We start from the raw sequence: 24974 nt of genomic DNA, 5'->3' as shown, positions 1-24974 counted from the left end.
AGTGACCCATGAAAAACTATGCAACTGTTAGATGCTGTACTCATACATGTCTGTTTCTTCCTTATTAAGAGGCCTAATGAGGTCTATGCTCCAGTAACTGATGAATAAAAGCCACTTGTACTACAGTTACAAGTTGAAGCAAGTTATGAGAGAGAAGTAACACAGTAAGCCATACAAATTATCCACACACCATTAGAGAATTGCTGCATAAGCCATTTAAGCACATTTAAAACACACAACTTCCACTTACTCAGCAGAATTACTTCCATAGAACCCTCTCCTTTATACATTGCTACTTCAAACAAACAAGTTGATATGAATTTGTTAATTCAGACAGCAAGAACAGGCTCTGAATATAAGGCCCTTTAATAAATGAATGTTTTAAGATTTATTTTAAACACATCATATCTTAAATCAATAAAAGCCTTTTTTCAAAAATCATGCACATATAACTTAATACTATTCTGAAAACAAAATATTTGCAACTTGATTGCCTACTGTGGAGTTGTTTCCAGAATGACACAGCTCATTACTGTCATTAACCAATCTTTGACCATGCACAGACTTTAGTAGACCTTGAAGATGTCACAGTTTATTAATAGACCACATGACTCATGAAGAGCATAGAAAGAGCAGTCACACAAAAAAACCCTCAGTAACACCTAATCATGATGTTGCTGTCAAGTCAACAGGTGACACAGACTAAGAAACTGCAGCTACTAAAATATAAAGTTAGTGGTTCTGTTTCCAGCAAGTATCTAAATCTATCCTGTTAAAGACTGGACATACACTATTTCAAAATGCCCTGCAGGTCTCTCAAATTGTGTAAACACAAATTAAGTAATAGTTATTCCGTATCAGACATAGTAAATTTAAAGGCTACCTAAAATTATCAGGCCACATCTTGCACATGCTACAGGTACTAAACTACTTTAAGCATGTTTACCAAACTACAAGGTTCGCTGAATGAGAGAAATGGCAGTGCTAAATAGGCCATTAGAAGCAAACTGAGCAGAAAACATTACAAGCATCGAAAAAAGGCAAGTTGCTTTCTGCTTTAGATTTACAGACAAATCTAAAAAAAAAAAAATATGTTAATATTCTTCAGCATACAGTCTGTCTCAGTTGAGACTTTTCCAGCTCCTCCATTGGCATTGCTAGCACACTCACCTATCCTCTCCCTTCTCTCAATACTTCAAGGGGCTATTAGCAAAACCAACGCTTCTAAAATGTTGTTGGGTTTGTTGTCACTGTTCGTTCTCCCTTGCTTATTTCCCATTTTTGTCTACTATCTGAAACAGCTGTTTAGGCCCTAAACCATACAGTAACATTTCACTCCTAGATCACAAAAAAAAAATCAAATTTGAATATAAAAATAAAAGCCATGAAAAAAAACCCTCCTAACTCAACACAGCTGAAATAAGATAGAGTAATATGCTGAGAATGGATTAAAAAAAAAATGATAGGAAAATCAAAACAAACCATGTAGATCATGCGTGTAAGCTAATATTTTGAAACTGTATCCTTCAACTTACTACAAAATTAAGTAAATTAGAATGTTTCCTCAACATTTGCAGAAAATAAATATGCTCTAGGTGGACATTTGGGGGCAACACTTTCAATAATTTTGATGCAACTTTTAATAGCATTTCATATTAGATTTATAATCTTTTACTAAAATATTGATTTTTATCCGTATAGACCTGAAGACCCTAAGAGATCCTGTGCTCTAGCAAGGCAATGTGTATGTGAACAGGCTAGAAATGTTCCCAAATATAAAATATAGCATTTTCACTGCAAGTTTGAATGACATCAGATGGATAGAAATAAACTGTACTCCTGAGAAGACATTCTCACCCAGGCTTCATTTTATATCTTTCCTACAAGCAATCAAAAGATCAGGCCTGCTTAAGATAAAATTTTAATTAGATTTAATCAGACTTTAGACATAACCTCCCAAGCTCTGCATTATAGGATAAATAAGAAAAATATATGCTAAATCAACTACTTCAGTCTCCTTGTTTCTTCAAGGAACAGGAGATTTTTCCTTCAGGAGAACTACTTCCTGAGAGTTTTCTGTTCACAGGAAATTTTCACAGATTTTCAACACTGGTTTTGCAAGAGAATCAATACATTCTTAAAGGACTCCCTGAAATTCACTGGTGTTTTGACAACAGCTCTGTATCAGGAGTTGCTTAATCCAGAATAGCTAAATAGATCGGATAGCCGGTACAACCTAAAAGACAGAGGTAAAAGATTGCAGCTGAAATACGTGTTACAACACAAATAGGTGAAGCCTTATACCAGTGCTTGCATCTGTTGCAACAGCCACCAAAAATAAAACACAGGGAAGTGATACACTGCCATGCTCTTTTAGTCTTGGCCATACAGCTCCTCTTTAGAGGAGAGGATTCCTGTAGTCTTCATCTCACTGCATGGCTTCTCAGTGGAAAGCAATGGAATTTCTCCTGAAAGCCACCTCTTCAAAGGTTGAAGAGCTGGCCAAATTAGCTCTTACAGTAAAGAGTACAAAAATTATGTAATTTAAGAGTTCTATATGCATACTTAGACCTAAGTTTCATAAAATCACTCATCACTATTGCCAGGACTGCAGTATTCTTTCCCCCTCTTCAGAGAACACTGCTTTCTACTCTTCAGGGGTAAGTTAGTAGCAACTGCTCTCCAGCCTCAGACAGCATCTCAGAAAGCAATAGCCAGCACCAGCTCTGAATATCACAAGCATGACCTTTCAATGAAGTCCCATTTTTGTATTTTGTAAAATTCTGACTTTTGTTATTATGGACTACACTAGCCCAGTACAACAAGTAGGAAGTCATTCTGACCCCTCAATTCCACACACTTTTCCATACTAACCTTCAGGTATTTATCCCAGGACGAAACTTTTCTCAATCCACTACTTCCAGCTAAACCAAATGAACAAAGCCATACAAGGAAACCCCAAAAAAAGCCAGTATCATTATTTTAAAAAAAAAATAAAATTTTACTTTGAAAAAACCCAAACCAACCCTAAGTGACAGATGTGGAACTTTGGTTCTAAGTGGCAGACTAAGTATATTTGGCGCTTACTTTTGCTAGTTTGCAAACCAGTTCTGTAGGGCTAAATTAAAGATAAATTATTGCTGGAACAATACCACACAAAAACAAAAAAAAAAAATACAAAAAATTTTCACTGCGACCTCCATGTTACAGTAATTCATACTACATTTTAAAAAAATTAGTTTTTCATTCATTCATCTAACTATATGTAGACCAGTAATTTTAAGGCCAGTAAAGGTGTTAGGTCTCAAATTCAGTGGAGTATAAAGTTATTGAAAGTAATAATTGTCCAGAGTTTAACAGATGTCTAATAACCATCTCTACAAGGCTAACTTAAAAATGGCTAACAGTGTAAAAAGGCTTCTAATACTTAGAGGAAGCCATTTTATTTTTAATATCAAACCATAGTAAGAGTTTTAAAAATGCAATACTATCATGAAGGGTAATGTACATACTGTAAGTCAATTTAAGCATCTAAAGACAGTTCAGATCATTCTGTATTTTCTCCTGGAAGCTTATGTGTATGTATCCATGCACATAAACATACATATAAGGGCATGTGTGCACATATATACACACATTCAGATACATATGTACACACACTCACACACACCCTTTTTTTCTTATATTTGAGTTCAGCAAGAAAGGACCTGAACAGCATAAAGGCAACAAAGCTCTGAAATTTCTAAAGGCTTTCCATAACTGCAGTTGCGGTGTCGGTATGCCAGCAGGCACTACAAGCTTGTCAAAATCCGTTCGGTTATTTCCGTGTACCACACCTCTCTTATTCTAACTATCTAGCCAGTGACAAAGCAATTAACAAGTAACCCCAAATTATTTTAAATAAATATTTAAAGCCTTAACTAGCCTAATTATGAAGCAAGCAGTGCACATCAGCTATTGCAATTCCACCCCCTCAAGCCTAAATGCAATACATCTGACGCACAAATGCGTCACTAACCTGGGGGGTACAAAGACAGTCTCACTTTAAAGCCTGTGTTCTTTGCATCAGGCAACACCTAAAAAAGCCTTTAAGAGCAAAGCAGGTTCACAAAACAGTTATGACTCCCTTTAATGATTTTTTTTTTTTCTTCTAGAATGCTCCTTTATCCCTTTCAGTAAGTTAAACAGATACAGAATAATTACAAGGGGGGGAGTAAGGAAAAAATGTACTCAAATCCATCTGCAAAAAATAAACCTTAAATCCTGGGTTACTGTTTTCGCAACAATGCATTCCTTAGTTTTTCCAAATAACATAATCATCTGTTGTTCTTCAATTGAAGTGCCAAATTCATTCCAAGAGTATGTTTAGAAAGATCTAACAGCAGACAATATTCTACAACAATCCTGTTTATGAAGTGAAAATTCTTCAGAGCTATCAATACAAATCTAATGATATAATGAATATGAATCCTAAGCTTTAACATTAAAGCTGCATGCACACATGTATTACATGTCACATACATGCACTAACATCCTACAATATCAGGACAAGGTATATTCATGTCTGTACATGGTAGATGTTAAATAAACATGCTATCCTGGGTTTAGTTTAGCTTTCAATTAGCAGATAGAATTATTAATGAAACAAGTTTATATTTACCAGGGATGAATGAATCAATATTCCTGAATCTTCATTTGGTGAGCTGAATGCTGTGTATTCAAGGGCATTGTTTTCCCCTTGCTGTTTGCAAATATAACCACAGTTTCTCTCAAAAACTGTACGAATACCTTTAAACAGAACCACACTTGTAGTGCAACCCATTCCAAATCTGTTGAATTTTGCATTTCTAGCAGCCCTGATTGCATTTGCAGAATGTCTTCTTCCTTTGCTCGACTCGAGTAATTTTCCTGTGCTTTGCAAAAATATTTCTTTGTACAATCTTCATTATGTCCGACATTTAGTATGTTCTTCGACTAGATCCCATCAGCTACTGAAATGTAATCCTATTTGCTTAAGCCAAGCACTGCCAAAAATCCAGCCGCAAAAGACAAAAATCAGAGGGTGATGAAAAGCAAACGATACCTCAACTGTAGAAGATAGGAGGCTTTCAGCATGGGCTATACTCTGCAACGGAGATGAAAAGATATTCCAGAGGGTCATGGAAAGAGCTCCTATATTTCAGAGATCCTCAGAATATAATCAAAGACGAAAGGAAACTGCAAAGATACTGCTGCAGTTTCTGCTGCCAGCCACAAAGAATCCATCTGCTGCAAGAAAGCACTCTCCCAGAATGCTTAGCACAGAGTTCGAACTGGCAAACATTTCTTTGCTTGACCTATATGTGCTTTTTAGTGTTTAAAACAAAAAACTTCAAAATAAAAAATGCAAAATCTAAGGGGAAAATTCTTAAAATCACTGCTGCTATGGGAAAAAAACCCCAGCATGTTACATAAACCTACTTCTATCAAATCTGTGTTATCAGTGTGCTGTTATCAGTTCAGGCAAACCACATGGGAGCTGAAGGCAGCTTTTACTTTTTCCTTCCTTCCTTGCACACAAAGTGATCAGTCAATTCTCACCTGCCAGAAACTGACCTTATCTAGTCCTTGATTGCAAATGGTCAATAGTCATTAAAAAAAAAAAAACCAGCAACTGACTATCTAGCTACAGATCAACATCTACATCTAAAACAAAAATACAGAATTAATTTTAAAATACATACATTTCTTGGGTTTATAGTGAATCACACATGTATTGATTGTATTTATCACTACAGGATTCTACTTAACATACTGTACTGGTATCTGTTGTACAGGTATGTAAATAACGCTGAGAAGAAGCATTAAAATTTTTAAACTACTTTTGAAGGCAAGGAATTTGCAAAAAATAACTGTTTCAATCCACACCGTAACAGTATCAATCACCCTGTCAGAGACTGCTGGTTAGTTCTATATTTCTGATAAACTGAAAGCACTGAGATGTATTTACTTACTTACTTACCAAATTGTAAAACTGGATGAAAGAGTGAACTTACAAACCCAAAATTGTTGCAATGGAGTTTAAACAAGCTAAATTAAAAGGACTTAAGTGAACTATGAAGGGAAGGAACAAACAGATTAATGATGTCAGCTACAGATTTGCCCCCATGCAAATTAACTTATCTCAAGGAAATACTTGCATGCTATAATGAGACATTCAGAATAAATATTCATTAGCGTTTTTCACTAATATCTGGCTAGTTAACACATCCCAGTATGCTTCTCATTACATTCTAACCTAAATACACCATAACAACATGCAGGCACATTGATTACAAAGAAAAAAAAAAAAAAAAAAATCAATATTTGACAGTGATCCAAGTAGTTCCTGCCAGTCTCACATTCTCAAAGGAAGCAGTTAGCACATTCCACATATTTTAAGAAAAACAAATTGTGTTAGGGCAGTTCTGTTAATAAGGAATAGCTTTTTGTGGGGGGAGAATAAAGAAAGCAACAGTGAAGAACTGGCCATAAATTCTACTATGAAGTGCAAAGATACTTCATACATAACCACGAACCTTGCACAGCAAGGTCTGTACCACCTTCTGCCTCTCTACCTATCCTACCCTCTTTGAAAAGGGGCAGCAGGTCAGTGAGGCAAATACTCTGCGCCACTCACTAAGGCTGGATAAAGAAATCTTTGCAAATGCACAAGGGAAAAACAGTCATGGCAATTACCACGGAAGGCATTCCCAAAAAATACATTCAAGTTAACTATTTCTAGTGCAGAAGCCCATTTCACTCCCAGCTGGAATGTAGGATGATAGAGACCTGACAAACTCCAGGTTCCAAATGTGACATCAAAAGTTAAGTGATCATGAAACGAAAGCACCACTTAGAGGGTTTTCCATGGCATTTCAGAGACTTCATAATAGGAAATGTTTCTAGAAAAAAAAAAACAACAAAGTAGCTCATGCCTTATAATATGAGAATATTTGAGAATATTCCTATGCCTTATAATACGAGAATATGAGAAAAATAAGTCAGTTTACAACAAATTATTACGCACTAGACAGTTCCTTCAAATGCCTATAAAATTACAAGACTTTTAAAGCACTAAATAGGATGTGGAGAAACAGGAAGACAAAAAGATTTCATTTGGAAAGACAAACATATGACAGAATCGTAGACTAAGTCAGGCTGGAAGTAACCCTGCGAGGTGTCCCAATTCAAAACCAATTAAGAGCAAATTTAATTCTGATTACATCTTGAATAAATTTAGCATCATGTTTCTATGATATTTTAGACATCGCAACTGAAACTGACTTGGATTAACACAGTGGTAACAATGACATAAAAAGCATTCCAAATAGAGTTTGAACGGGAGATAAATATGGGGACACAAGGGATGGGAGGACAGGGAGGAGGAGCTTGACCAGATGCAAAATTATTAACATGACCAGTAATCAGAATAGTAAGCAATGTAAAGCAGTCTGCCAACAAGCAGACCTTTTCCTAAGACATAAGTTTGGTGCAAAGTGGAAGCTACCAGCTTCACTAAGGAGATTTCTGCAATTGTAACAAGCAACCACATTGCACAAGCAGTGAACATCCAGACAGAAATGTGACATAATACAATATTATCCATTACAGTATTATAACTCAAAGTGAAATCGGAGGCTGGAAAAATTCCTGTGAAGGTCTGACAGAGCTTCCTCTACCAATTGAAGAGAGCCAAAAGACACGCTAAGGTAAGTAAAAATCTTAAACCAATAGTAACAGGCCAACAACAAAAAGCAGAACAAAAAAAAAAAAAAAACACAACATATGAACAAGCCCAGAGTGTACATCATATGAGCAACAAGCTAGATATTACAAACTGCCTTTAGCTGTTATAGCCTAGGTTATAAAAAGGTCTTCTTCCATAAAAAAAAAAAAGAGTGGAAGGGAGGAAAGGAAGGCTGTAAAAAGGAAACATCACTAAAAAGCCAGTCTTCTCTTGGTTTGTGAAAAAGGGTCTGCACTAGAAAGCATGCAGGCTTAGGAAGAGCTATTCTAGTTAGTATATATTCCAAATGTTACATCTCTAAGCCAAAATGCCTGTTTATACAGGGAGCAACACACTCCTCCCTGCTATATAATATATTGAATCTGTACTGACTGAACTAAAAGATTCCCAAAGACAAAAAGGTTAATTAGTAATCTTAGCTCCATGTTGTTCACAATCATGTATTTTTCAAACACGCTCTCTTGGACAAGTAATAAAGAAGAAGCTCTAGTTCCTCTCCAGAAAATTGCTGTGAACTGTTTAATAGTACAGTTATACAACTAAGGGTCTAACCCCACCAGTCCTCTTCTGATTACAATAAAGCCTAATAATCACTTTTTACTTGGGAACTGGAGGACTTAAATCAACATGTTAAGCAACCCTTTGAAAACCAAATTAATTCCATCTGACACTGGTTAACATTTACTAAAGTAGAAGTCCTTAGGGAATCATTACCTCCATTGACTTAAAATCTTCAGGGGATCCTACAAAATACTCATTAACAAAATGAGAACTTAGAGGCACCTAGACAGAAATTGGATAGTTAGGAGAATACAGATCAAACTAGGGAGACCTTTCAATTAAATGTGTTACTACAAAACAACATGGACATTGTGTCTTCAGACATGCCATCACTAAAGCAAAACAGTTCATAAACACAGGCCTGTATCTGCAAGAGAACATACTTCAGGCAGGATTCAAGCATCTAAATCCTAACATAAGAGCCACAAAAACATCCTTAATCTCTTAAAACATTAGAAGAAGGTACTTACATTTTCACCTACAAAGTTGTCCTTGATATTTAACATGTCCAACCTGAGGCCATCTTGACAGGAATGAACATCTGGTTCCCTAGAGATCTTAACACAACCTGACTGAATTCAGCTTTTCACAAAACATGACAGCATTTGTAGGTGGAGCACTGCCTTCCATCTGGCAGCTGCTTGTGGCTCAGAATGCTAGAGATGCGGGCCTAAAGCCTCCTCAGCCCAAAGAGATTAAAACCAACATCACTTATCACTCTTCGGAGTGCCTTAACAACCTGATGATAGTATATCAAAGCTAACATATTCACTTCTGCCTGATAAAGCCATGCTGCACAGAAGAACTGAAATCCCATAGCCCTGCAAGAGGGAAAAGGAAGTGTATATGCAACAGTTCACACTTACTAAAACAGTAGAGAACAGGAAGAAAATTCAGGTGCTGGTTCCTGTTGCAAGGACCATTTCTGCAATGATTGCTTCATGCAAAGTTCATAGAAAAGCTCTGTCACGTGGTTCTCTTAAAGAACTCATGTTTCTTCAGAAAGGAGAGTTGTGCTAAAAGCTGCTTTGTGGCCACAACAGTCAGTCTTACTCTGTCTTAAGAGTAAAACTTTTCACCACCTGATTTGTCAAAACTAGTGCAGAGTGTCTGTTTGGATATGGATTAATCTTTGCAAGCCTCATATCCACTTTCCAGAACAGCAAGGAGGAGGATACAGGGAACTACAGACTGGTCACGTTCACTCCAATATCCAGGAAAAGTATGATGCAAACCCTCCTGGAAGCCACTTCCTGATGTCTAAAGATTAAGAGTGTAGTTCCAAGTAAACAACATGGATTTACCAAGGACAAAGTATGCCTGACCAATCTGTTTACCTTCTGTGATGAGATGGTTAGCTCTATGGACAAGGAGGCAGCAACAGACACTGAATAAAGTTAGTCAAACAAGGCTTCTGACAGTCTCCCATAGCATCCTTGTAGCCAAATTAGGCAAATGTGGTCTGAATGAGTAAATAAGGATGACAGCCTGTTGGACAGCAAGTTGAACATACTGAGCATGCTTCTCAGTACAAGAAAGATACTGACACATTGGACTGAGTCCAATGGAGGGCCATCACCATAGTTTAGGGGCTGCAGCATATGATACATGAGAAAGCGATCTTGGATAGTTTAGCCTTAAGTGAAGGCTAAAGGAAGATCTTAGTGCTGTCTGCAACTATCTAATGGGAAGGCAGACAGAGGGTAGAGCCAGGCTCTTGAAGGTACAGTCACAGGACAAGAGGCAGACACAGAATATTCCATCTGCATAAAAGGATTTGGGTTTATTTTTTTAAACCATAAGGACTGTCAGCTTCTAGGGTTAAAGTATTTCCATCTTTGTGGATATTAAAACCAGACTGAGCAACTTGCTCTAACCAGATCTGTTCTGAGCAGGGGATTGTACTAGGCAGCTCCCAGAGATTTTCCTTTCAATGTGTACGTTTACGTGATTCTGTGGCATTACACACACTGGGTAGACACGCATTAACCACAGAGACAGAGAAAAACTCCAAGAGAATTCCACCCTTCCGAAGAAAGCCAGTATGATTACTCCAGGAGGTAGTCTTGAGAATAGCATGCTTGGATTCTTTTGCAATTCTACTGAGAATCTGCACACTCAGCAAAGCCCTATGCAGAGATTAGCATCCAACAAACAAAAAAAAATATTGTGACATTAGAAATACTAAGTATACCACCAGGCTGAAGACCAGAGACAGTTTATCATTCATATGAGATACTCCTAACGTCAAAGATCACCTAAAATGTAAAACCTAATGCTTACAAATATCGGAGCAAGTTTTAGTTCTGTCCTATCTAGCCAAGGAAGCTGTCATAGCTGGCTAATATCACAAGTTTATTGTAACTGACAAACAAGGGAATGTTTGTGTCTATTCTGCCTCTAAATGTATAGAAAAAGTGGGAAGGAGGCATAAATGATGCAACCCAAGAAATCCTATTCCAAATCTTGCATACACTGTATTATGTATGAGCTGATGGAGAGATGCACATAATTTTAAAACCCTGCTAGTTACAAAATGCTAAATATCACAGCTAATAGTTTTCGGTCACATAGTTGAGAGCTGTAGAAAGTTCAGTCTTCTCACAAGTCCATTCTTACATGAGTAGCAACACATTTTCATCCATAGATGAGCACTGGGAGCTGCCAGTAAAGCATGTGCCTTAAATTCCAACTTAACTCCAAGTATACCTTGAGGATAGACATACCAAGAATAACCTAGAGACCTTCAGGATGTTGTCCAAGTCAATCTGAACTGAACAAACGGACATTTATTGCTAAGCATGAGACACAAAACACTTAGCCCTTTTAACTGTTTTACATTTCAAGCCATAACATCAGATTTCTGGTATTGAAATATGCTCACAGGACTCCATCTAGCGGTCACATAACTTTCAGCTTTCTGAAGTTGAAGTGATTATTGTGGGCTCTTAAATAACCGCTAAGATAACCACAACAGAGTATTTTTTTATTAGAGAGCTACAGAACAAGTTGCTGATTATAGGATATTATTTTCAGAAACACTGATGAAACCATGCTAGAATAAATAATGGTCAACAGTACATCAGACTAGAAAAAAAAAGAAGTTGAAACCCAGCTTTTGAACAACTTTACTGTGTTCAGGGAAGAGCAGCAGAAACTTCCGGGCTCGTACAACCTTTTATACTTTTAATCCCTCTTTGAAAGTTATTCAGATTCAGGTCTTTCTCCTTCCTTTTGTTCCCAGCTCAGTCAGGAACAAGTTCCAGCTTCCCCTCCAGCAGATCATTAGCTGCCAAAATATTATGCCGGAAGTATTGTCCCCTGAACTTTACCAGCAAGACTGTACACAGAAGGATTATTAGGGTTTTTTCGTATTAGAAACCTCGGATTTCATGCAAGGAAAATCTTACTGGATCGTGCTGTATGGTCTGGCTAGGAAGAAACTAATATACAACATTACTGAGCAATCTAAGGCCATATACAACACCAGGCAAATAACTTTGAGGTGGTAACAAGCCTGGCAAGCAAAAATCCCAAGACAATTTCTGAAGGAAAGGAGAACAACATCCTTCAAATAATTAGTGTGTCATCTCTTCATTAATCCAAATGCTCTTTTTAAACTCAATGACATTCGAGGTTCAACATGAACTTATAATCCTTCTTGGACTAGCAAGTAAGAGCAAAGCCTCCTTGAACATTCCTTAAAGGCAAACATACTACTATGATTTTCAGCTAAACCACTCAGATGACATTACATTGCATTAGTGCCAGTGCAAGTGGATGCAAATATGCCTGGCAGAAAGAGGTCTGAAATACCATTTGTCATCATCACTGTAGTGCAGCAAGTAAAGAATGGGCTAGGTGAGGTGCCTTTCAATCTTGTTTTTACAAAGCTTCAGTTCTGTATTATTCTACTGCCTGGGTGTGGTCACTTACAACCATGCCTACAAATGAGCCTACAGAGCCATCAAGTGAAGTGCAAGCAGATACTCTGTCAGTATCAGCGCCCTGCTGAAGAACAGTACTTCTGAAACCAAAGGATATAAAGACCATCACACAACATTACGGAACAAAAGCACAAAACAGCATGGGCAATGTGGTCAAACTGGAAAATGGATGACTACCTTTCCATCACCTTAAAACCAAAGCCTCTTTCCCATACGTTAATATCCATAGTGCTAGACAGAATTTCCATTAGACTTTTTTACTCGATCCATTTGACATTTTCACAAACCTATTAAAATGAGATGGAGAGCTAGCTTACTAGCCATTGCCTCTTCCTACTGAAAACACCCAGTTCTTTCTGTAGAACTTTATTATTCTTATTCATGTTTCAGTACTTCTTTCAGCATATGAAGGGCATCTATGTGCCTTGGGTAATCAATAAGATAGCAAGATCATGTATCCTAATGTCAAAATACAAACATCCAAGGGCAGTGGAGGCTCTGAACTTGCAAGCTGAAACTAAATTAAATGTCTGCTCTGGTACACTGAACTCCAGACTCCTGAAATCAACTACATTTCACTTATGATAACACAAAAATTGCAATGTATTACATCCTGCACTGATGTAACCAGATATTTAAATGCTTTCTCTACTTAAAATTATACAAGCATTATCCATGCTGGGCATAATGGGCAGTCACTCTTTGTTGAGGGATTAATTTTATAGTAGTAAAAATATAAACCCCTGTCTTATCTCTAAATTCACGAGATAACTCCTTCCCACCCACAGAGTACCTGAAAGTACTAAAAGCAACTTAGTCTGTACCTCAAATTTCAAAATCTAGATCAGTATCTGTCAACATGCCATCTCCTATTAAGTCAATAGCTACACCTGAGTATCAAAAAGCAACCAGAAGTACACAAAGCAGCAGCTAAAAATTCTTTATTTACACTGATGGACCTATATTACGCACTTCCCTGTATTCTAGCAGACCTAGATAAGCATTACTCCTCCTCAGCTTTGTTGTTACTAAACTTAAGTCTTCACTTTTTTTTTTTTCTCTCTTTTTTTTTTTTTTTTTTCATTATTGCAGGAGCAGGGGGTAGGGTTGGTTTTCTTGTTTGGGGGCGGGGGCGGTGTGTGGGGGAGTTGTGTTTTAAAATGGTTTTGTTGCTTAGTTAATTTTATGTGAGGTCACTTGATATCCCCACTGCATTAATTGTTTCTTAGAAGAAACTTCAAAAGGGACTGTTTTATGTCAACTTGTAGGGATATAACATTGATTATGCACAAATTATTCATCCCTGAAAATTTCAAGCAAGTTTAGAAGAGTAAGGCATCATGTTCAAAATTGTCACAAGTGAATGGTTTTGTTGATTTAGTGTCCCACATTTATTAATTTCTAGTATTCTTTCCCAGAATCATCACTAGAAGAAACTTTGCAAGAGTGCTACAGAAGCAGGTAGAAGAAAAAAAAAAAGCCATTCTAAACCATGTTTCCTGATTTGCTCAGAATTACAAAGTTGACATTTCTCCCAGAATTCCTGGCATTGACAATATTGTGCAGAACAAGGTCTACTTTAAATGTAACCTTTCCACAGAACTGCTGCGAATCAGATTTTTCAAACAATGTTCTGCCTCAACTGACTTATTTCTTCCTCCTCATTGTCTCAAGATAGAACAATGATCCAGAATTTTCATGTTCTTTTTAGACACAACAATTCCAAGAACTGAATAACAAATTTCCTTCTTAAACTACCTGATATCCTTTCCTTCAGCTGGTGAGCAGAAAGAAATTCTAGCTGGTCCTCTAATGGAAACAGGCCTTTTTATTCAGAGAGGGTCCCAAATAAAAGCTCAGCCTGGGCCCAGAGGCTTAAAACTAGAATTACAGATAAGGCTGTGATTTACACTGACACCAACAAGTACTCCAGTCTGAACCAGCTTGCAACTTCCTTGCCTCCTCAGCACACAGAGCTCAGATTACTCCATTCTTAAAAGCAAACTAACACCTTAGAATCATAGAATGGTTTGGATTGGGAGGGACTTTAAAGATCACCTAGTTCCAATGCCCTGCCATGGGCAGGGACACCTTCCACTAGACCAGGGTGCTCAAAGCCCCATCCAACCGTGAGGATGGGGCATCCACAACTTCTCCAGGCAACCTGTTCCAGTGCCTCACCACCCTCACAGTAAAGAATCTCTTCCTAACATCTAACCTAAATCTACCCTCTGTCAGTTTCAAGCCATTCGCCCTTGCCCTATCACTACAAGCCCTTGTAAAAAGTCCCTCTCCAGCTTTCCTGTAGGCCCCCTTTAGGTACTAGAAGGCTGCTATAGGATCTCCCCAGCACCTTCTCTTCTCCAGGCTGAACAACCCCAACTGTCTCAGCCTGCCTTCATAGCAGAGGTGTTCCAGCCCCTGACCATCTTCGTGGCCCTCCTCTAGACTCACTCCAACAGGTCCACGTCCTTCTTGTGTTGGGGCCCCCAGATCTGAATGCAGTACTCCAGGTGGGGTCTGAAAAGAGCAGAGCAGAGGGGAGAGAATTGCCTTCCTCGGCCTGCTGACACCTTACAGAACAAATACACAGAAGAGTCCAGTTCCAGGCTCCTCTGCACAAGAGAGCCATGGACATACTGGAAAGTCCAGCAATGGGCCACAAAGATGATGAAAGGGCTGGAGCATCCCTCCTACGAGGAGAGGCTGAGGGAGCTGGGACTGTTCAGCCTGGAGAAGAGAAGGCTCAGGGGGTTCTCATCAACGTACATAAATACCTGCAGGGAGGGTGCAAAGAGGACAGAGCCAGGCTCTGCTCAGTGGTGCCCAGTGACAGGACCAGTGGCAATGGGCCCAAACTGAAACACGGGAGGTTCCCTCTGAACATCAGGAAATAATTTGTCACTGTGAGGGTGACCAGGTTGCCCAAGGCGGTGGCAGAGTCTCCATCCTTGGCAATACTCAAAAGCCACCTGGACACAGCCCTGGGCAAACAGCTCTAGGCAGCCCAGCTTGAGCACAGGGTTGGACCAAATGACCTCCAGAAGTCCCTTCCAACACCAGTCATCCTGTGATTGTGTGAGAGAACCACAGCACCCCTTGGCACCACATCCCTTGGAAAGATCTTTCCTGATGCTTTTTTATTATTATTCCGGATACTCACCAGCAGCCCCAAGGCAACACCACTACCTTAAACAGAGCACTACTCCCAGAATGGAGTAGTTAGTTTCACCAGTTTGACATGCTAGATCCAGACAGAGTTTTCAACAAAGGCTCCTGATTTCTTCTTTCCCTTCTCATTTTTCCTCACTTGAACTGCCTGAGTCTCCAAACCACGCAGCAACCTCTGGACACAGCAGGAGAATGCAGAAGACAGTATCTGGATTCCCCATTCCTCCTCTCATATCTGATTCATTTGGCACATATGAGGAGTTGACAAACTGTTCCAGCAGACACAGTAATTCGTCTTTACACCAAAAAGAGTCCTACCTCCCACCCCTGCAGTCAGATTAAGATTTTTATTTTCTTAATGTTTCTGCAGCAAAACTGCTATTTTTCTCAACTGGTCACAATAAGAGTTTCACAGAAGACAACCTCACCTACAGAGGTTGGATTCCTCTTGCCAAACTTCTGCTCCATAACAGTTTTTCTTCATAAAAATCCCTTCAGAGATTCTGCTGAAGTTTCTAAGACTTTAGACAACCTAGTAAGCATTTTCCCAAGGCAGAGTCCATTGTACCAGTGAAATTCTGGCCCTTATTTGGGACAAGAAATCTTGTCCATAACATTAACCAGGTTGGGGTTTAAGGCCTGTTAATTTATTGGGGTTTTAATATTACAGAAAGTCTCCATTTTGAGATAATATATGCTCACTTTCATTCTCATGCAAAAAAAACATTTAAGGACCCTTACAGAAGAATATTTTTTAAAAAAAATCCCATAGCTTTCTCATGATGTGATACCTCCTACTAATTCATAGATTATTAAATTTAAGATATGCCTGTGGAATAAGGCAGAATGTAAGCCTCCTTTCATAAACCTATCTATCTTCTAAATTAAGGTCTAAAATAAGTTACACTGTCAGAATTATTGGAGTACCTTCTCATCTTTAGACATAAATTATTTCAAAAATATTTCAATGAGAAAGCCATTGTGTAACACATGGACTACTTGTGCAACTTTATGCCTTCTCTGCCTTGCATTATTAATGCTTTTCATGGACACAGACAATGTATGGGGGGTGAGGGAAAATGAATTTGCCTTTACCCTCTTCCAGATGAAGGAATTTTGCCTTCAGTATCTAAATCAAGTGAAGTACTTGACATCATTCAACCTCAAAATTAAAAATAAGCACTAGCTAAAGAAGGAAGTTTTATGTAAATTTTTAGTATATAATATTTTTTCAGGTCACTGTATTAGTAAGTTCTTCAATCGCCATCAGGAATTTCAGGTCTAAGAGCTTCCTGGACACCAGCACCAAAGACGTTACACCTTTTCTTTATCTCCATAAAGAGCCACTGGTAACAAATCACCTCTAACAGTTACAGAAATTATTTAATAAAAGCAAGATAGACAATAACATTTCTCAGGAGAACAAAAACAAGGTCCTGAACTCCCCTCATTGGCTTCAATGACTTACCAGTAATTTTTCTTTACTATTTTTAAAGCAAGCATGCATGAATTTGGCAGAATCTTAAAGCTACCTCAAAAATACACATATATGTTTTATATTTTTATCATATATACATATATTTGTCATACTTATATTACTATATATGTATTATATACATAAATAAACCGCCAAATTCACAAATTTTTGAGCTTGCATATACATGCATATATATCTGATGGCTATCTAATCTCAGGCACCATATATGGTTAAAAGTAACACGTACATCTACACCTATGCAACAAAAAAAACAGTTGACATTAAAGGTCTAGTTTTCAAAATGCGTAATTACAAACCCTTTTGAAACATTTGCCTAGCAACACGATGCAGCATAACCAAATGACGTCAAGTGGGATATACAGTTTTAAGTTTATCGTGCAAGACCTTCAATACGGGAAAAAAATAGTGTCATGAAATTCCCAAGTTTAAATTCAGGCGTAATGAGTTCTACTTCCATGAATATACAAATACGTGATCCTGACTGTGTATTAAAGGGCATGAGGAGAAGGACAGGAAAGAGAAGGTATGCTGTGGTATTCCATGCTGCATGAGAGTTGCTGCCACCATAGACTGAAAACCCAGTACAGCATCACCCTACATCTGACATTTGCTGTATTAGGAACAACTACTTTTAAAGCACTTACTCCTCTGTTTCAAACGTAAGTATCCTGATCTAGCAGGACAGAAAAAGTTCAGGAAAATTATAAAGAAATAAGGTGCAGCTAACAAGAATGCTCTAATGCTGTTGAATGGTTAAATATATTTCTGTTAACACAGAAATTCATCTGTCTATATTTTTCCCCTCAAATTCCCTTTCTGAACAAGAAGCTTACCTACATTTAAAATTCAAATACATTTAATGGTATTTACTAACAGAAACTTCAGTACTATAGTCCAGCCTCTGAACCTTCACAACCACAGAAATGCCTATCACACCCACTTAGTCTTCTTAGCAGTATCAGGGTTGAAGAAATAGTTTTCTTACTAGTATTTTGTATCCAATCAAAGAGATTTTTACATGCCCTTTGCTAAAATAAAATTAGCACCTTTATCAAAAAGATCATATTGTGTGTCAAATTTTATCTCCTTTAGGAAAGGTAAGCAGTACATGCCCTAAACTAAAATAACTTCAGGACTGAGTATCAGGTTTTTTCCCCTCAGGTAAAGATTAAGTTCAACAGTTCAGAGAGCAACTCCATAAGCATTACCATTCACACAGAGTTCTTCCAAGATGAGATGTGTTAGGATGATGCTCATTGTCAGCAATGAGACTTTAATGAGCCCTTTTCCTTTAAAATCCTGTCAGTTTCCACCTGCTTTCACTCATCCATTCATAACAATTTGCTTCTTCCAAATTCCTTACATATACAACTTCACGTTCCATATACAGAAAGCTCAAGCTTTGTCCATGTTCCCAGCTCTTCTGTACCTATCAGCTCTAAAAGATCCCAGTCCTCCCTCATCTCTTCAGCATTATGTACCACTTCTGAATTCCTACTTCCCTAAAGCAAGCCATCAACTATCTCTTTCTACACAAACACTGCAACTGAAATCTCAGAATTAATGAGGTTCCAAATACTCCATTCATTGTACACAGAAAAGCCGCTTTGCAGAAAAGCATACAAGCCCTCTGTGCACAGGGCACATGAAAGGATAGACAAATCAGAAAGGAAAATACCAAACCAAAATGAATACTACATAATCCTCGCAGTAACTGTATTCTTGGGAAAACCCTATGTTAAAAACATTGTAATAATATAGCAAAGTGCACCGAGCTATCTTTTTTTATGCAGTTGAGATTCACAGAAAGCAGAGATCAGGACTGGAAAGACAAAGTTGACATTATGCCCCAAAATCAAGACTAAGTCTTCTTTAAAAAAAAGAAAGAACACTAGTGATTTCAAGATCAAAGACTTCTTAGGAGATCCAAGCACTGCCTTTATGATATACCGATTTCGCTCCACATCTGAAATAATGAAATTCTGCAAGAGCTTTAGAACTCAAGATCTCTACCAGGTACCTGAAGTTAACGTATAAAGCCCAAGACTGTATGAAGATACGATTATTTCAGCCTTCAAATACTTAAACCTATTTTATATGTCCAAATCAAAAAGGAGAATTGCACAGAACAATCTGGGGATCACTCAGATTTCATCCCGTTTTCCCATATCTCAAGTTTCTTCTGTACAACATTAATTTCAGCATAGGGGAGACAACTTTTGCTGTGTTAGTTGGTATATTCAAACATTTTCATTATCCGCATATTTGATATGGGTATTTTATTAACAGGTAGGCAAAAGCAGATCAAATCTGGTATGCCAAACATTCTCTTAATTATTAGCTTACTGTCTTTAAGCATCAGCTTAATTTAATAAATGGCAGAAAGCATTGTTTTGTCACTGAGACAATTTATCATTAACATATCATTGAGCAAGACAACACAAACACTTCCTGAAGTCCTACTGATCTGTATGCAACATGCTTAGTGTAACTCATCACCACTTAAAGAGACCACTTCCAATTATGCACAATAATAAAACTGCATTGAAAACCGCTCTTGGTAAGATTGCTGGCTTAAGAGACAGACTTATCCCCATAAGTCTTCCTCCCCAGACATAAATGTATTTGGACAGCCAGAGGCACCACATTAACTCATATCTGAAGTCAAATGATATTCAGCAAGGATGCTACTGTCAAGCAAAATACAACAAGAATTAAACCCAAATAATCAATACTATGTGCCTTATACCCCATTGAAAAGCTGATTGCCAAATACGAAGTTTTCAGTTCAGCCAACCAAACTGTATGTATTGGTTCAGCAAACTAAATCTAACAAGAAGAACATATGAGATGTCAAATGCTGACAAGGTAGCTTGCTTCATTCTGTGATGAAAACTAGCTTGGCCAACCACATCTGCTTAATGTTTGTTTACTACTCAGCTAAGCTAGTCTGTCAGTTGGCTGAAAATCTCCGAGTTTTAGTTCCAATGAACAGCAATCTGAAAGTTGAAGGTATACCATGTTATTCTATTGACATGCTGTTTTCAGTCCTCTTCCATCAGTATGAACATTTATAAAGAAGAAAAGAAAAGTGTATTTTAGGAATGTGACCTAATAAACCTAAATGAAATTGGGAAATGCTGCTTTTTTTTAAAAAAAAAAAGTCTAGCAACACATTGTCTATGGTAAAAATGGATGGAACTGTTAAACAGTAGCCACAATAGCAAGTTAAAGAATCTACACAACCACAGAGGTATTAGCAGTTCACTTTTACCTGCTACTGCAAGAAACAACTGGATGATTTGCTCACTACATTCTGCTGCGGAGCTGTGCCGTCAGAAGTGATTTTTGGTTGTACGTATCCGGACAGATCCCCCACCAAGAACTGCTAGTTTGAATTCATTCTTTCCTACCTCCAGATTCTACACTGCAAGCCTAGATAATGGAAAACAGCACCAGTACTTCTTCAGTATTGGAAAATTTCAGCATTTGCTCACAAGCAAGTGACCACAGTAAGATCACATTAGTTACCAATGCTGAAAATTGTTTTACCCAAGACATCTTGCTGATGACCCAGTTCAAAAATCCTGAGGAAGTGCTCTATCAAAGAGCTTTGAGAGGTAGCTTAGGAAAGAAAACAGGTCTTCTTTTCTTTAAAGCCACACATCTGCATGGAGTATTGCACAACTACTATAATAATGGTAAGAATCTATGTTCACCAGGTCAGCCTGAGATTTTTCAGATAATAAAAGCCAGAAACACCAACAGCTAAGAAACAGGTCAATCAGTCAAACTTACAGAAGTAAATATTTTTTTTGGCTTTTAAAGTAAAGAAAAATACTATCCCACCTAAACTCCTTTTAAGGAAGAAAAGAAAAAAAAAAAAACACCCACACCACAATTTCATTCCAAACATCACAATGCTCAACAAAAGAGTTACAGTACATTCAAAGGAGGAAGAAAAGGTAAGAAGGCAAAGGTAAACCTGCAATCACTAGCCTCCTGTTTCATGATTTAAACAGTTTGTGAGCAGGAACATAGGAGATGAGTGATAAAATGCACAGCATTTATGACAGTAGGAAAGACTTCACAGCAGAGGCAAACTATGGCTAAAACAAGAAGGTGAACTTCAGCCCAAGACTGTATGGGAGACAGATGGGGATTTTGCTCCATGCCTGAAGCTAACAGAGAATGATCAACCTGACATGAATGCTAAATTGCCACAAATAGTAAACCACTAGTTTTGCTTTCTAAAACAGTGATGGAAGACCTTATCCAGAATAAGACTGAGCCAGTACACCACTTCACACCATCACTTCTTTCACCTCCTTAAAATTCTGCAGAATATGCTGTTGTGGCAAAAATACTTGAAATGTTTGTGAATGCCATCCTATTATGTATTTGGTCAACCTGAATGAATTAAGGAATTTCATAATTATTTTCCAACTCATCTCATTGACACTAGCCATAAGCGAACTAAACAACTTCAGGGCAAGGGGGGGGGCGGGGGGAGGGGGGTGTTTGTGGGCAGGCAGGCTTGCCAATTACTGCAAAAGAAACATTTCTTTATGTCATGAAAAAAACTAAATCCATTTCGTGTTCACTCAGTATGAAAAATATCTTTAGAAATCTATCTCCTTCTTCCACTCTTCTCAGGAAAGAGTTCATCCCTGGAGAAGCATTAACATGTATTGGATGCTTATTACATGTATATAGCGTCTTGTGGAAAGCTGTTAGCATTAAGGTGGACCCTGACCTATGCATATTGGGTCTTATGTACCCCATGATCTACAGTTAAATAAAGAGTAAATTAATTTTAGAGGCATTGATTTATTAAAGGTATTAATTTCTGAATTACAGCTACAGCATTTGTTACTCTCAACACATCGCAGTGACAACGCTGTTCTGACAAGCAGTTTAAAGAAGCTAGACGAGACCACGCTTACTGAAGTGTGAGGCATGAGTGAAAAACAAATGACAGATTAGCTTTCACGAACCCCAGCACCAAAAACTGAACCTGCACAGAGTTAAGTGCTTATTGAAACGTTCCCCTTGGAGATAACAAAACCACATGGAAGACAAATGCATAGCATGAATAAGAGCCCCAGGTGACAAGCTCTGAAAAATCTTGCCGAGGCTGTTTAAGATGTCGTCACCTGGGTACAGCCAGGCCAAAAAACCCATCCCTTCCTCCCTCCCTCCGTCCCCAGTTCACCATCTAACACCTCCACGCAAATTTACTTTCAGCAGTTTAAATTAAATCAAGGCACCCGATCATGAACTGGCAAGAACAGCAACCACGCGCTAGCACAATGCGGACAGCAGGGACAACTATTAAAACATTCCTGCCACACCGGCCAGCACTCATCCCTCGCTCTGCACGACACAACGCGAACGGCGGTTTGGCTGTAAAGCGAGCAGGCAGTCGTAAGAGGAAAAACCACTTTCGCACCACTCTTTCCACACAGGCACGAAAGCGCTCCAGCCCAGCAGGGCCGAGCGCCAGCTGCACCCGCTCCACAGGTGGAGGATCCTGGAGGGCGGCGCGCAGGCCCCTCCGCCCGGCCTCCGGCGGGGCCCGCCGCCTCCCGCACCGCCGCGGGCCGTCCCGCGCCGCCTCACGGCGAGCAGAAGTTTGCGGCGGGGAGTGCGGGCGGGAGCGCCCCACCGTGCCCGCCGGGCGCCGCATCCCATGGCGCCCGCCGCGCCGCTGCCGCTGGGAGCGTCCCCGCCCCGCCCGCGGCTGCGGCTGCACCCGCACCTCACCCCGCCCGCACGGCCGCTGCCTCACGGGCGGGCGAGGAGCCGCCAGCCCGGCACGGGGCCGCGGCGCTTCTCCCCCCGCCGCTGCGACAGCCCGGGAGGGATCAAAAGGCCCGTCTCCTCCCGCAGGGCCGCCGCCTGCCGTGCGCCCGCGCCCCCCCCCGCAGCCCCGAGAGGCCCCGGCGGAGGCTCCCCGCGGCCGCAGCCCCGCCGGGGCCCCCGGCAGGCCGCCCCCGTGCTCACCAGCAGGACGGAGCCGCGCACCACCTCGGAGACGCTCTGCCGCAGCTCGGCCGCCGTGCCGGGCTTGCTCAGCGCCCGCGTGAACTTCCGAGTCTCCGGCGCCACCAGTGCCATGGCTGCCTCCGCGCCTCTCGGCCCGAGCCGCCCGCTGCCCTCACGGCCCGGCCGCCGGGCGGCCCCTCAGGCGGCGGGGGGCGGGCAGGGGGCGAGCCCCGCCGGCGGGCGCCGCAGCCGGTGCCGCTCCGGGCAGGTAGCCCCTCCCCGCGGAGCCGGCGCGCGCCGCGCCCCCAACCTCCACGCACAGCCGCGCGCCGCCGGGCGGGGGGAGCGGGGCGCCGCCGCGGAGGCCGATTGGCGCGGCCGCGAGCGGTGCGCAGGGGCGGGGCCGCGCGCGCGGCACGCCGAGGCCCCGCCCCTACCTGTTCCCGCGGCGCCTTTCCGATTGGGCGCCCGGTTACCTGCCCGGCCGCGACTCCCCACCCTCATTGGCTTAGCGCGCACCGGCCAAGGTGAGGGGTGGGGTCGGCTGGAGCCGGAAGTTCCCGCCCTTGCCGGGCAGGCCCCGCCCCCGCCGGGGCGGGCTGGGGCAGGCGGTGGCAGCGGCGGCGGCGGCCGCGGCAGCGTCCCGGGGGTGGCGGTGGCAGCGGCAGCAGTAGGCCCTGCGGTGGCAGCGGGGCGCCGTGCTCCTCTCGGGTCCCCCGGGGCGCGGCGGTGAGCGCGGCTCCGTTCGGCCCCGAGCGATGCCAGTCGCCGGTAAAGCGCGGCCCGGAGCAGTGATCGCCGCCTCCCCGTCCCGGGGATACACGGCCGCGAGCGGCGCGGGCTAAGGGGCGACCCTGCCCCGCCGCCGTGTGCCCTGCGCTGCCCCCTCGCCGTGCACTGCGCCAGCGGCTTCTGCTTGTGCTTATACCTGCGCCTGTACATCTGCACACGTACGTCCCCGGGCCTGTATGAGCACGTGATATAGCGAGAAAGTAAAAAAGTTGGGAAGTGGTTGTTGAAGCTACAACAGGCGCAGTTCGGAGCGAGCCATTTCGCCACTGTAGAAGCATCTTGTCAGCAGCGCTGCTCCTGCATTCCAGTGAAACTTTGGTTTTGAGGTTTTCCTTTGTACGGTTTTTCTTCTCACAAATTGTTTCTATTTGTAGTAAAGTTGCATGAATGTGTGCAAGGCTTGAGCTTTTTCAATTACAGTGAAATCCTGAGAGACTGGTTAGCAGTACTGTTAAATTGGGAAGGTATGCAGGCATTAAACACTTTATGGCTGCGTTTAAATGCTTGGAGCGTTTGACAGCATTAGGGCTTGCACACCTTTGCCTTCTCAGGTGTCTTTTTGTATAAATTAAAACTGCTTTTCGACACTGATACATACAGTTTACCACTGATGGAGGGAGCAACGGAATGCTGTGGGCAAGGCAGAGCAGAGGCTTGATCACAAAGTGATTGTGCCTCAGGCTACGTACACAAGAAATGCCTGCTGGAGGAAGGGCCTGCTTCTTTGGATGCTTCACAGGTGCACCAGTAACTAATGAGACTCCAGATAATTGAGGCAATTATTCCAGAAAGACAAGATGAGAAGTCCAAATACACAAATGTGTAGCTTACACCGAGGGAGTTTTTTTCAGTAAAGGATCTTTTTGCAGATACTTTCGAGACCTGTATCAGAGGCTCATTTTTTCAAATACATGAGCTATGTTTTTTTAGTAGGATGTCTGTCACAACTTGAGTGTTCATATTAGTTTATGCCTTCTTTAAGAAAGACAGAATGTGCAGAGAGGGAGACTTGCCACGTTCACTGAAGATAACCCGCGGTCCTGATTTCACAAATCCAAGACCTGCTGTGTTTATGAGTCACTGTTTAGTCTGATAAATCAGAAAATTGGGTAGTGGTGACACAGATTATCTGAATACAGAACTGGATGAGCGGCTATGTAAACATTTAGCTAGGGTAACTAGAATGAGCTATTTTAGGATTATATTTTTCAATCTCAATCTGTAGGATACGTCTAGATCTCAAACCTTC

The 24974-nt window shown here is 40.8% G+C and overlaps 1 protein-coding gene across 9 annotated transcripts in view; it reads right to left on the bottom strand.

The window, feature by feature from the left end:
• The window catches only part of DOCK9 (dedicator of cytokinesis 9), a 128780-nt gene extending 105361 nt beyond the window's left edge, over positions 1 to 23419 (bottom strand). For 3 of the 9 annotated variants that reach the window (XM_055802100.1, XM_055802102.1, XM_055802105.1), the window contains exon 1: positions 22952 to 23418. In XM_055802100.1, coding sequence (XP_055658075.1) covers positions 22952 to 23065 — 114 coding nt within the window. In that variant the 5' untranslated portion in view covers positions 23066 to 23418. Of the gene's footprint in view, positions 1 to 4660; positions 5236 to 22951 lie in introns of those variants that run through there. The other 6 variants (XM_055802099.1, XM_055802101.1, XM_027784665.2 and 3 more) reach the window with 3 other exon arrangements.
• Positions 23420 to 24974: the final 1555 nt, after the last annotated feature.

This window comes from Falco peregrinus, chromosome 4 (genome assembly GCF_023634155.1).
Source record: "Falco peregrinus isolate bFalPer1 chromosome 4, bFalPer1.pri, whole genome shotgun sequence".
Taxonomy (NCBI): domain Eukaryota; kingdom Metazoa; phylum Chordata; class Aves; order Falconiformes; family Falconidae; genus Falco; species Falco peregrinus.
Note: the sequence above shows the minus strand (reverse complement) of the source record. Positions and strands in the feature narration are given on the sequence as shown.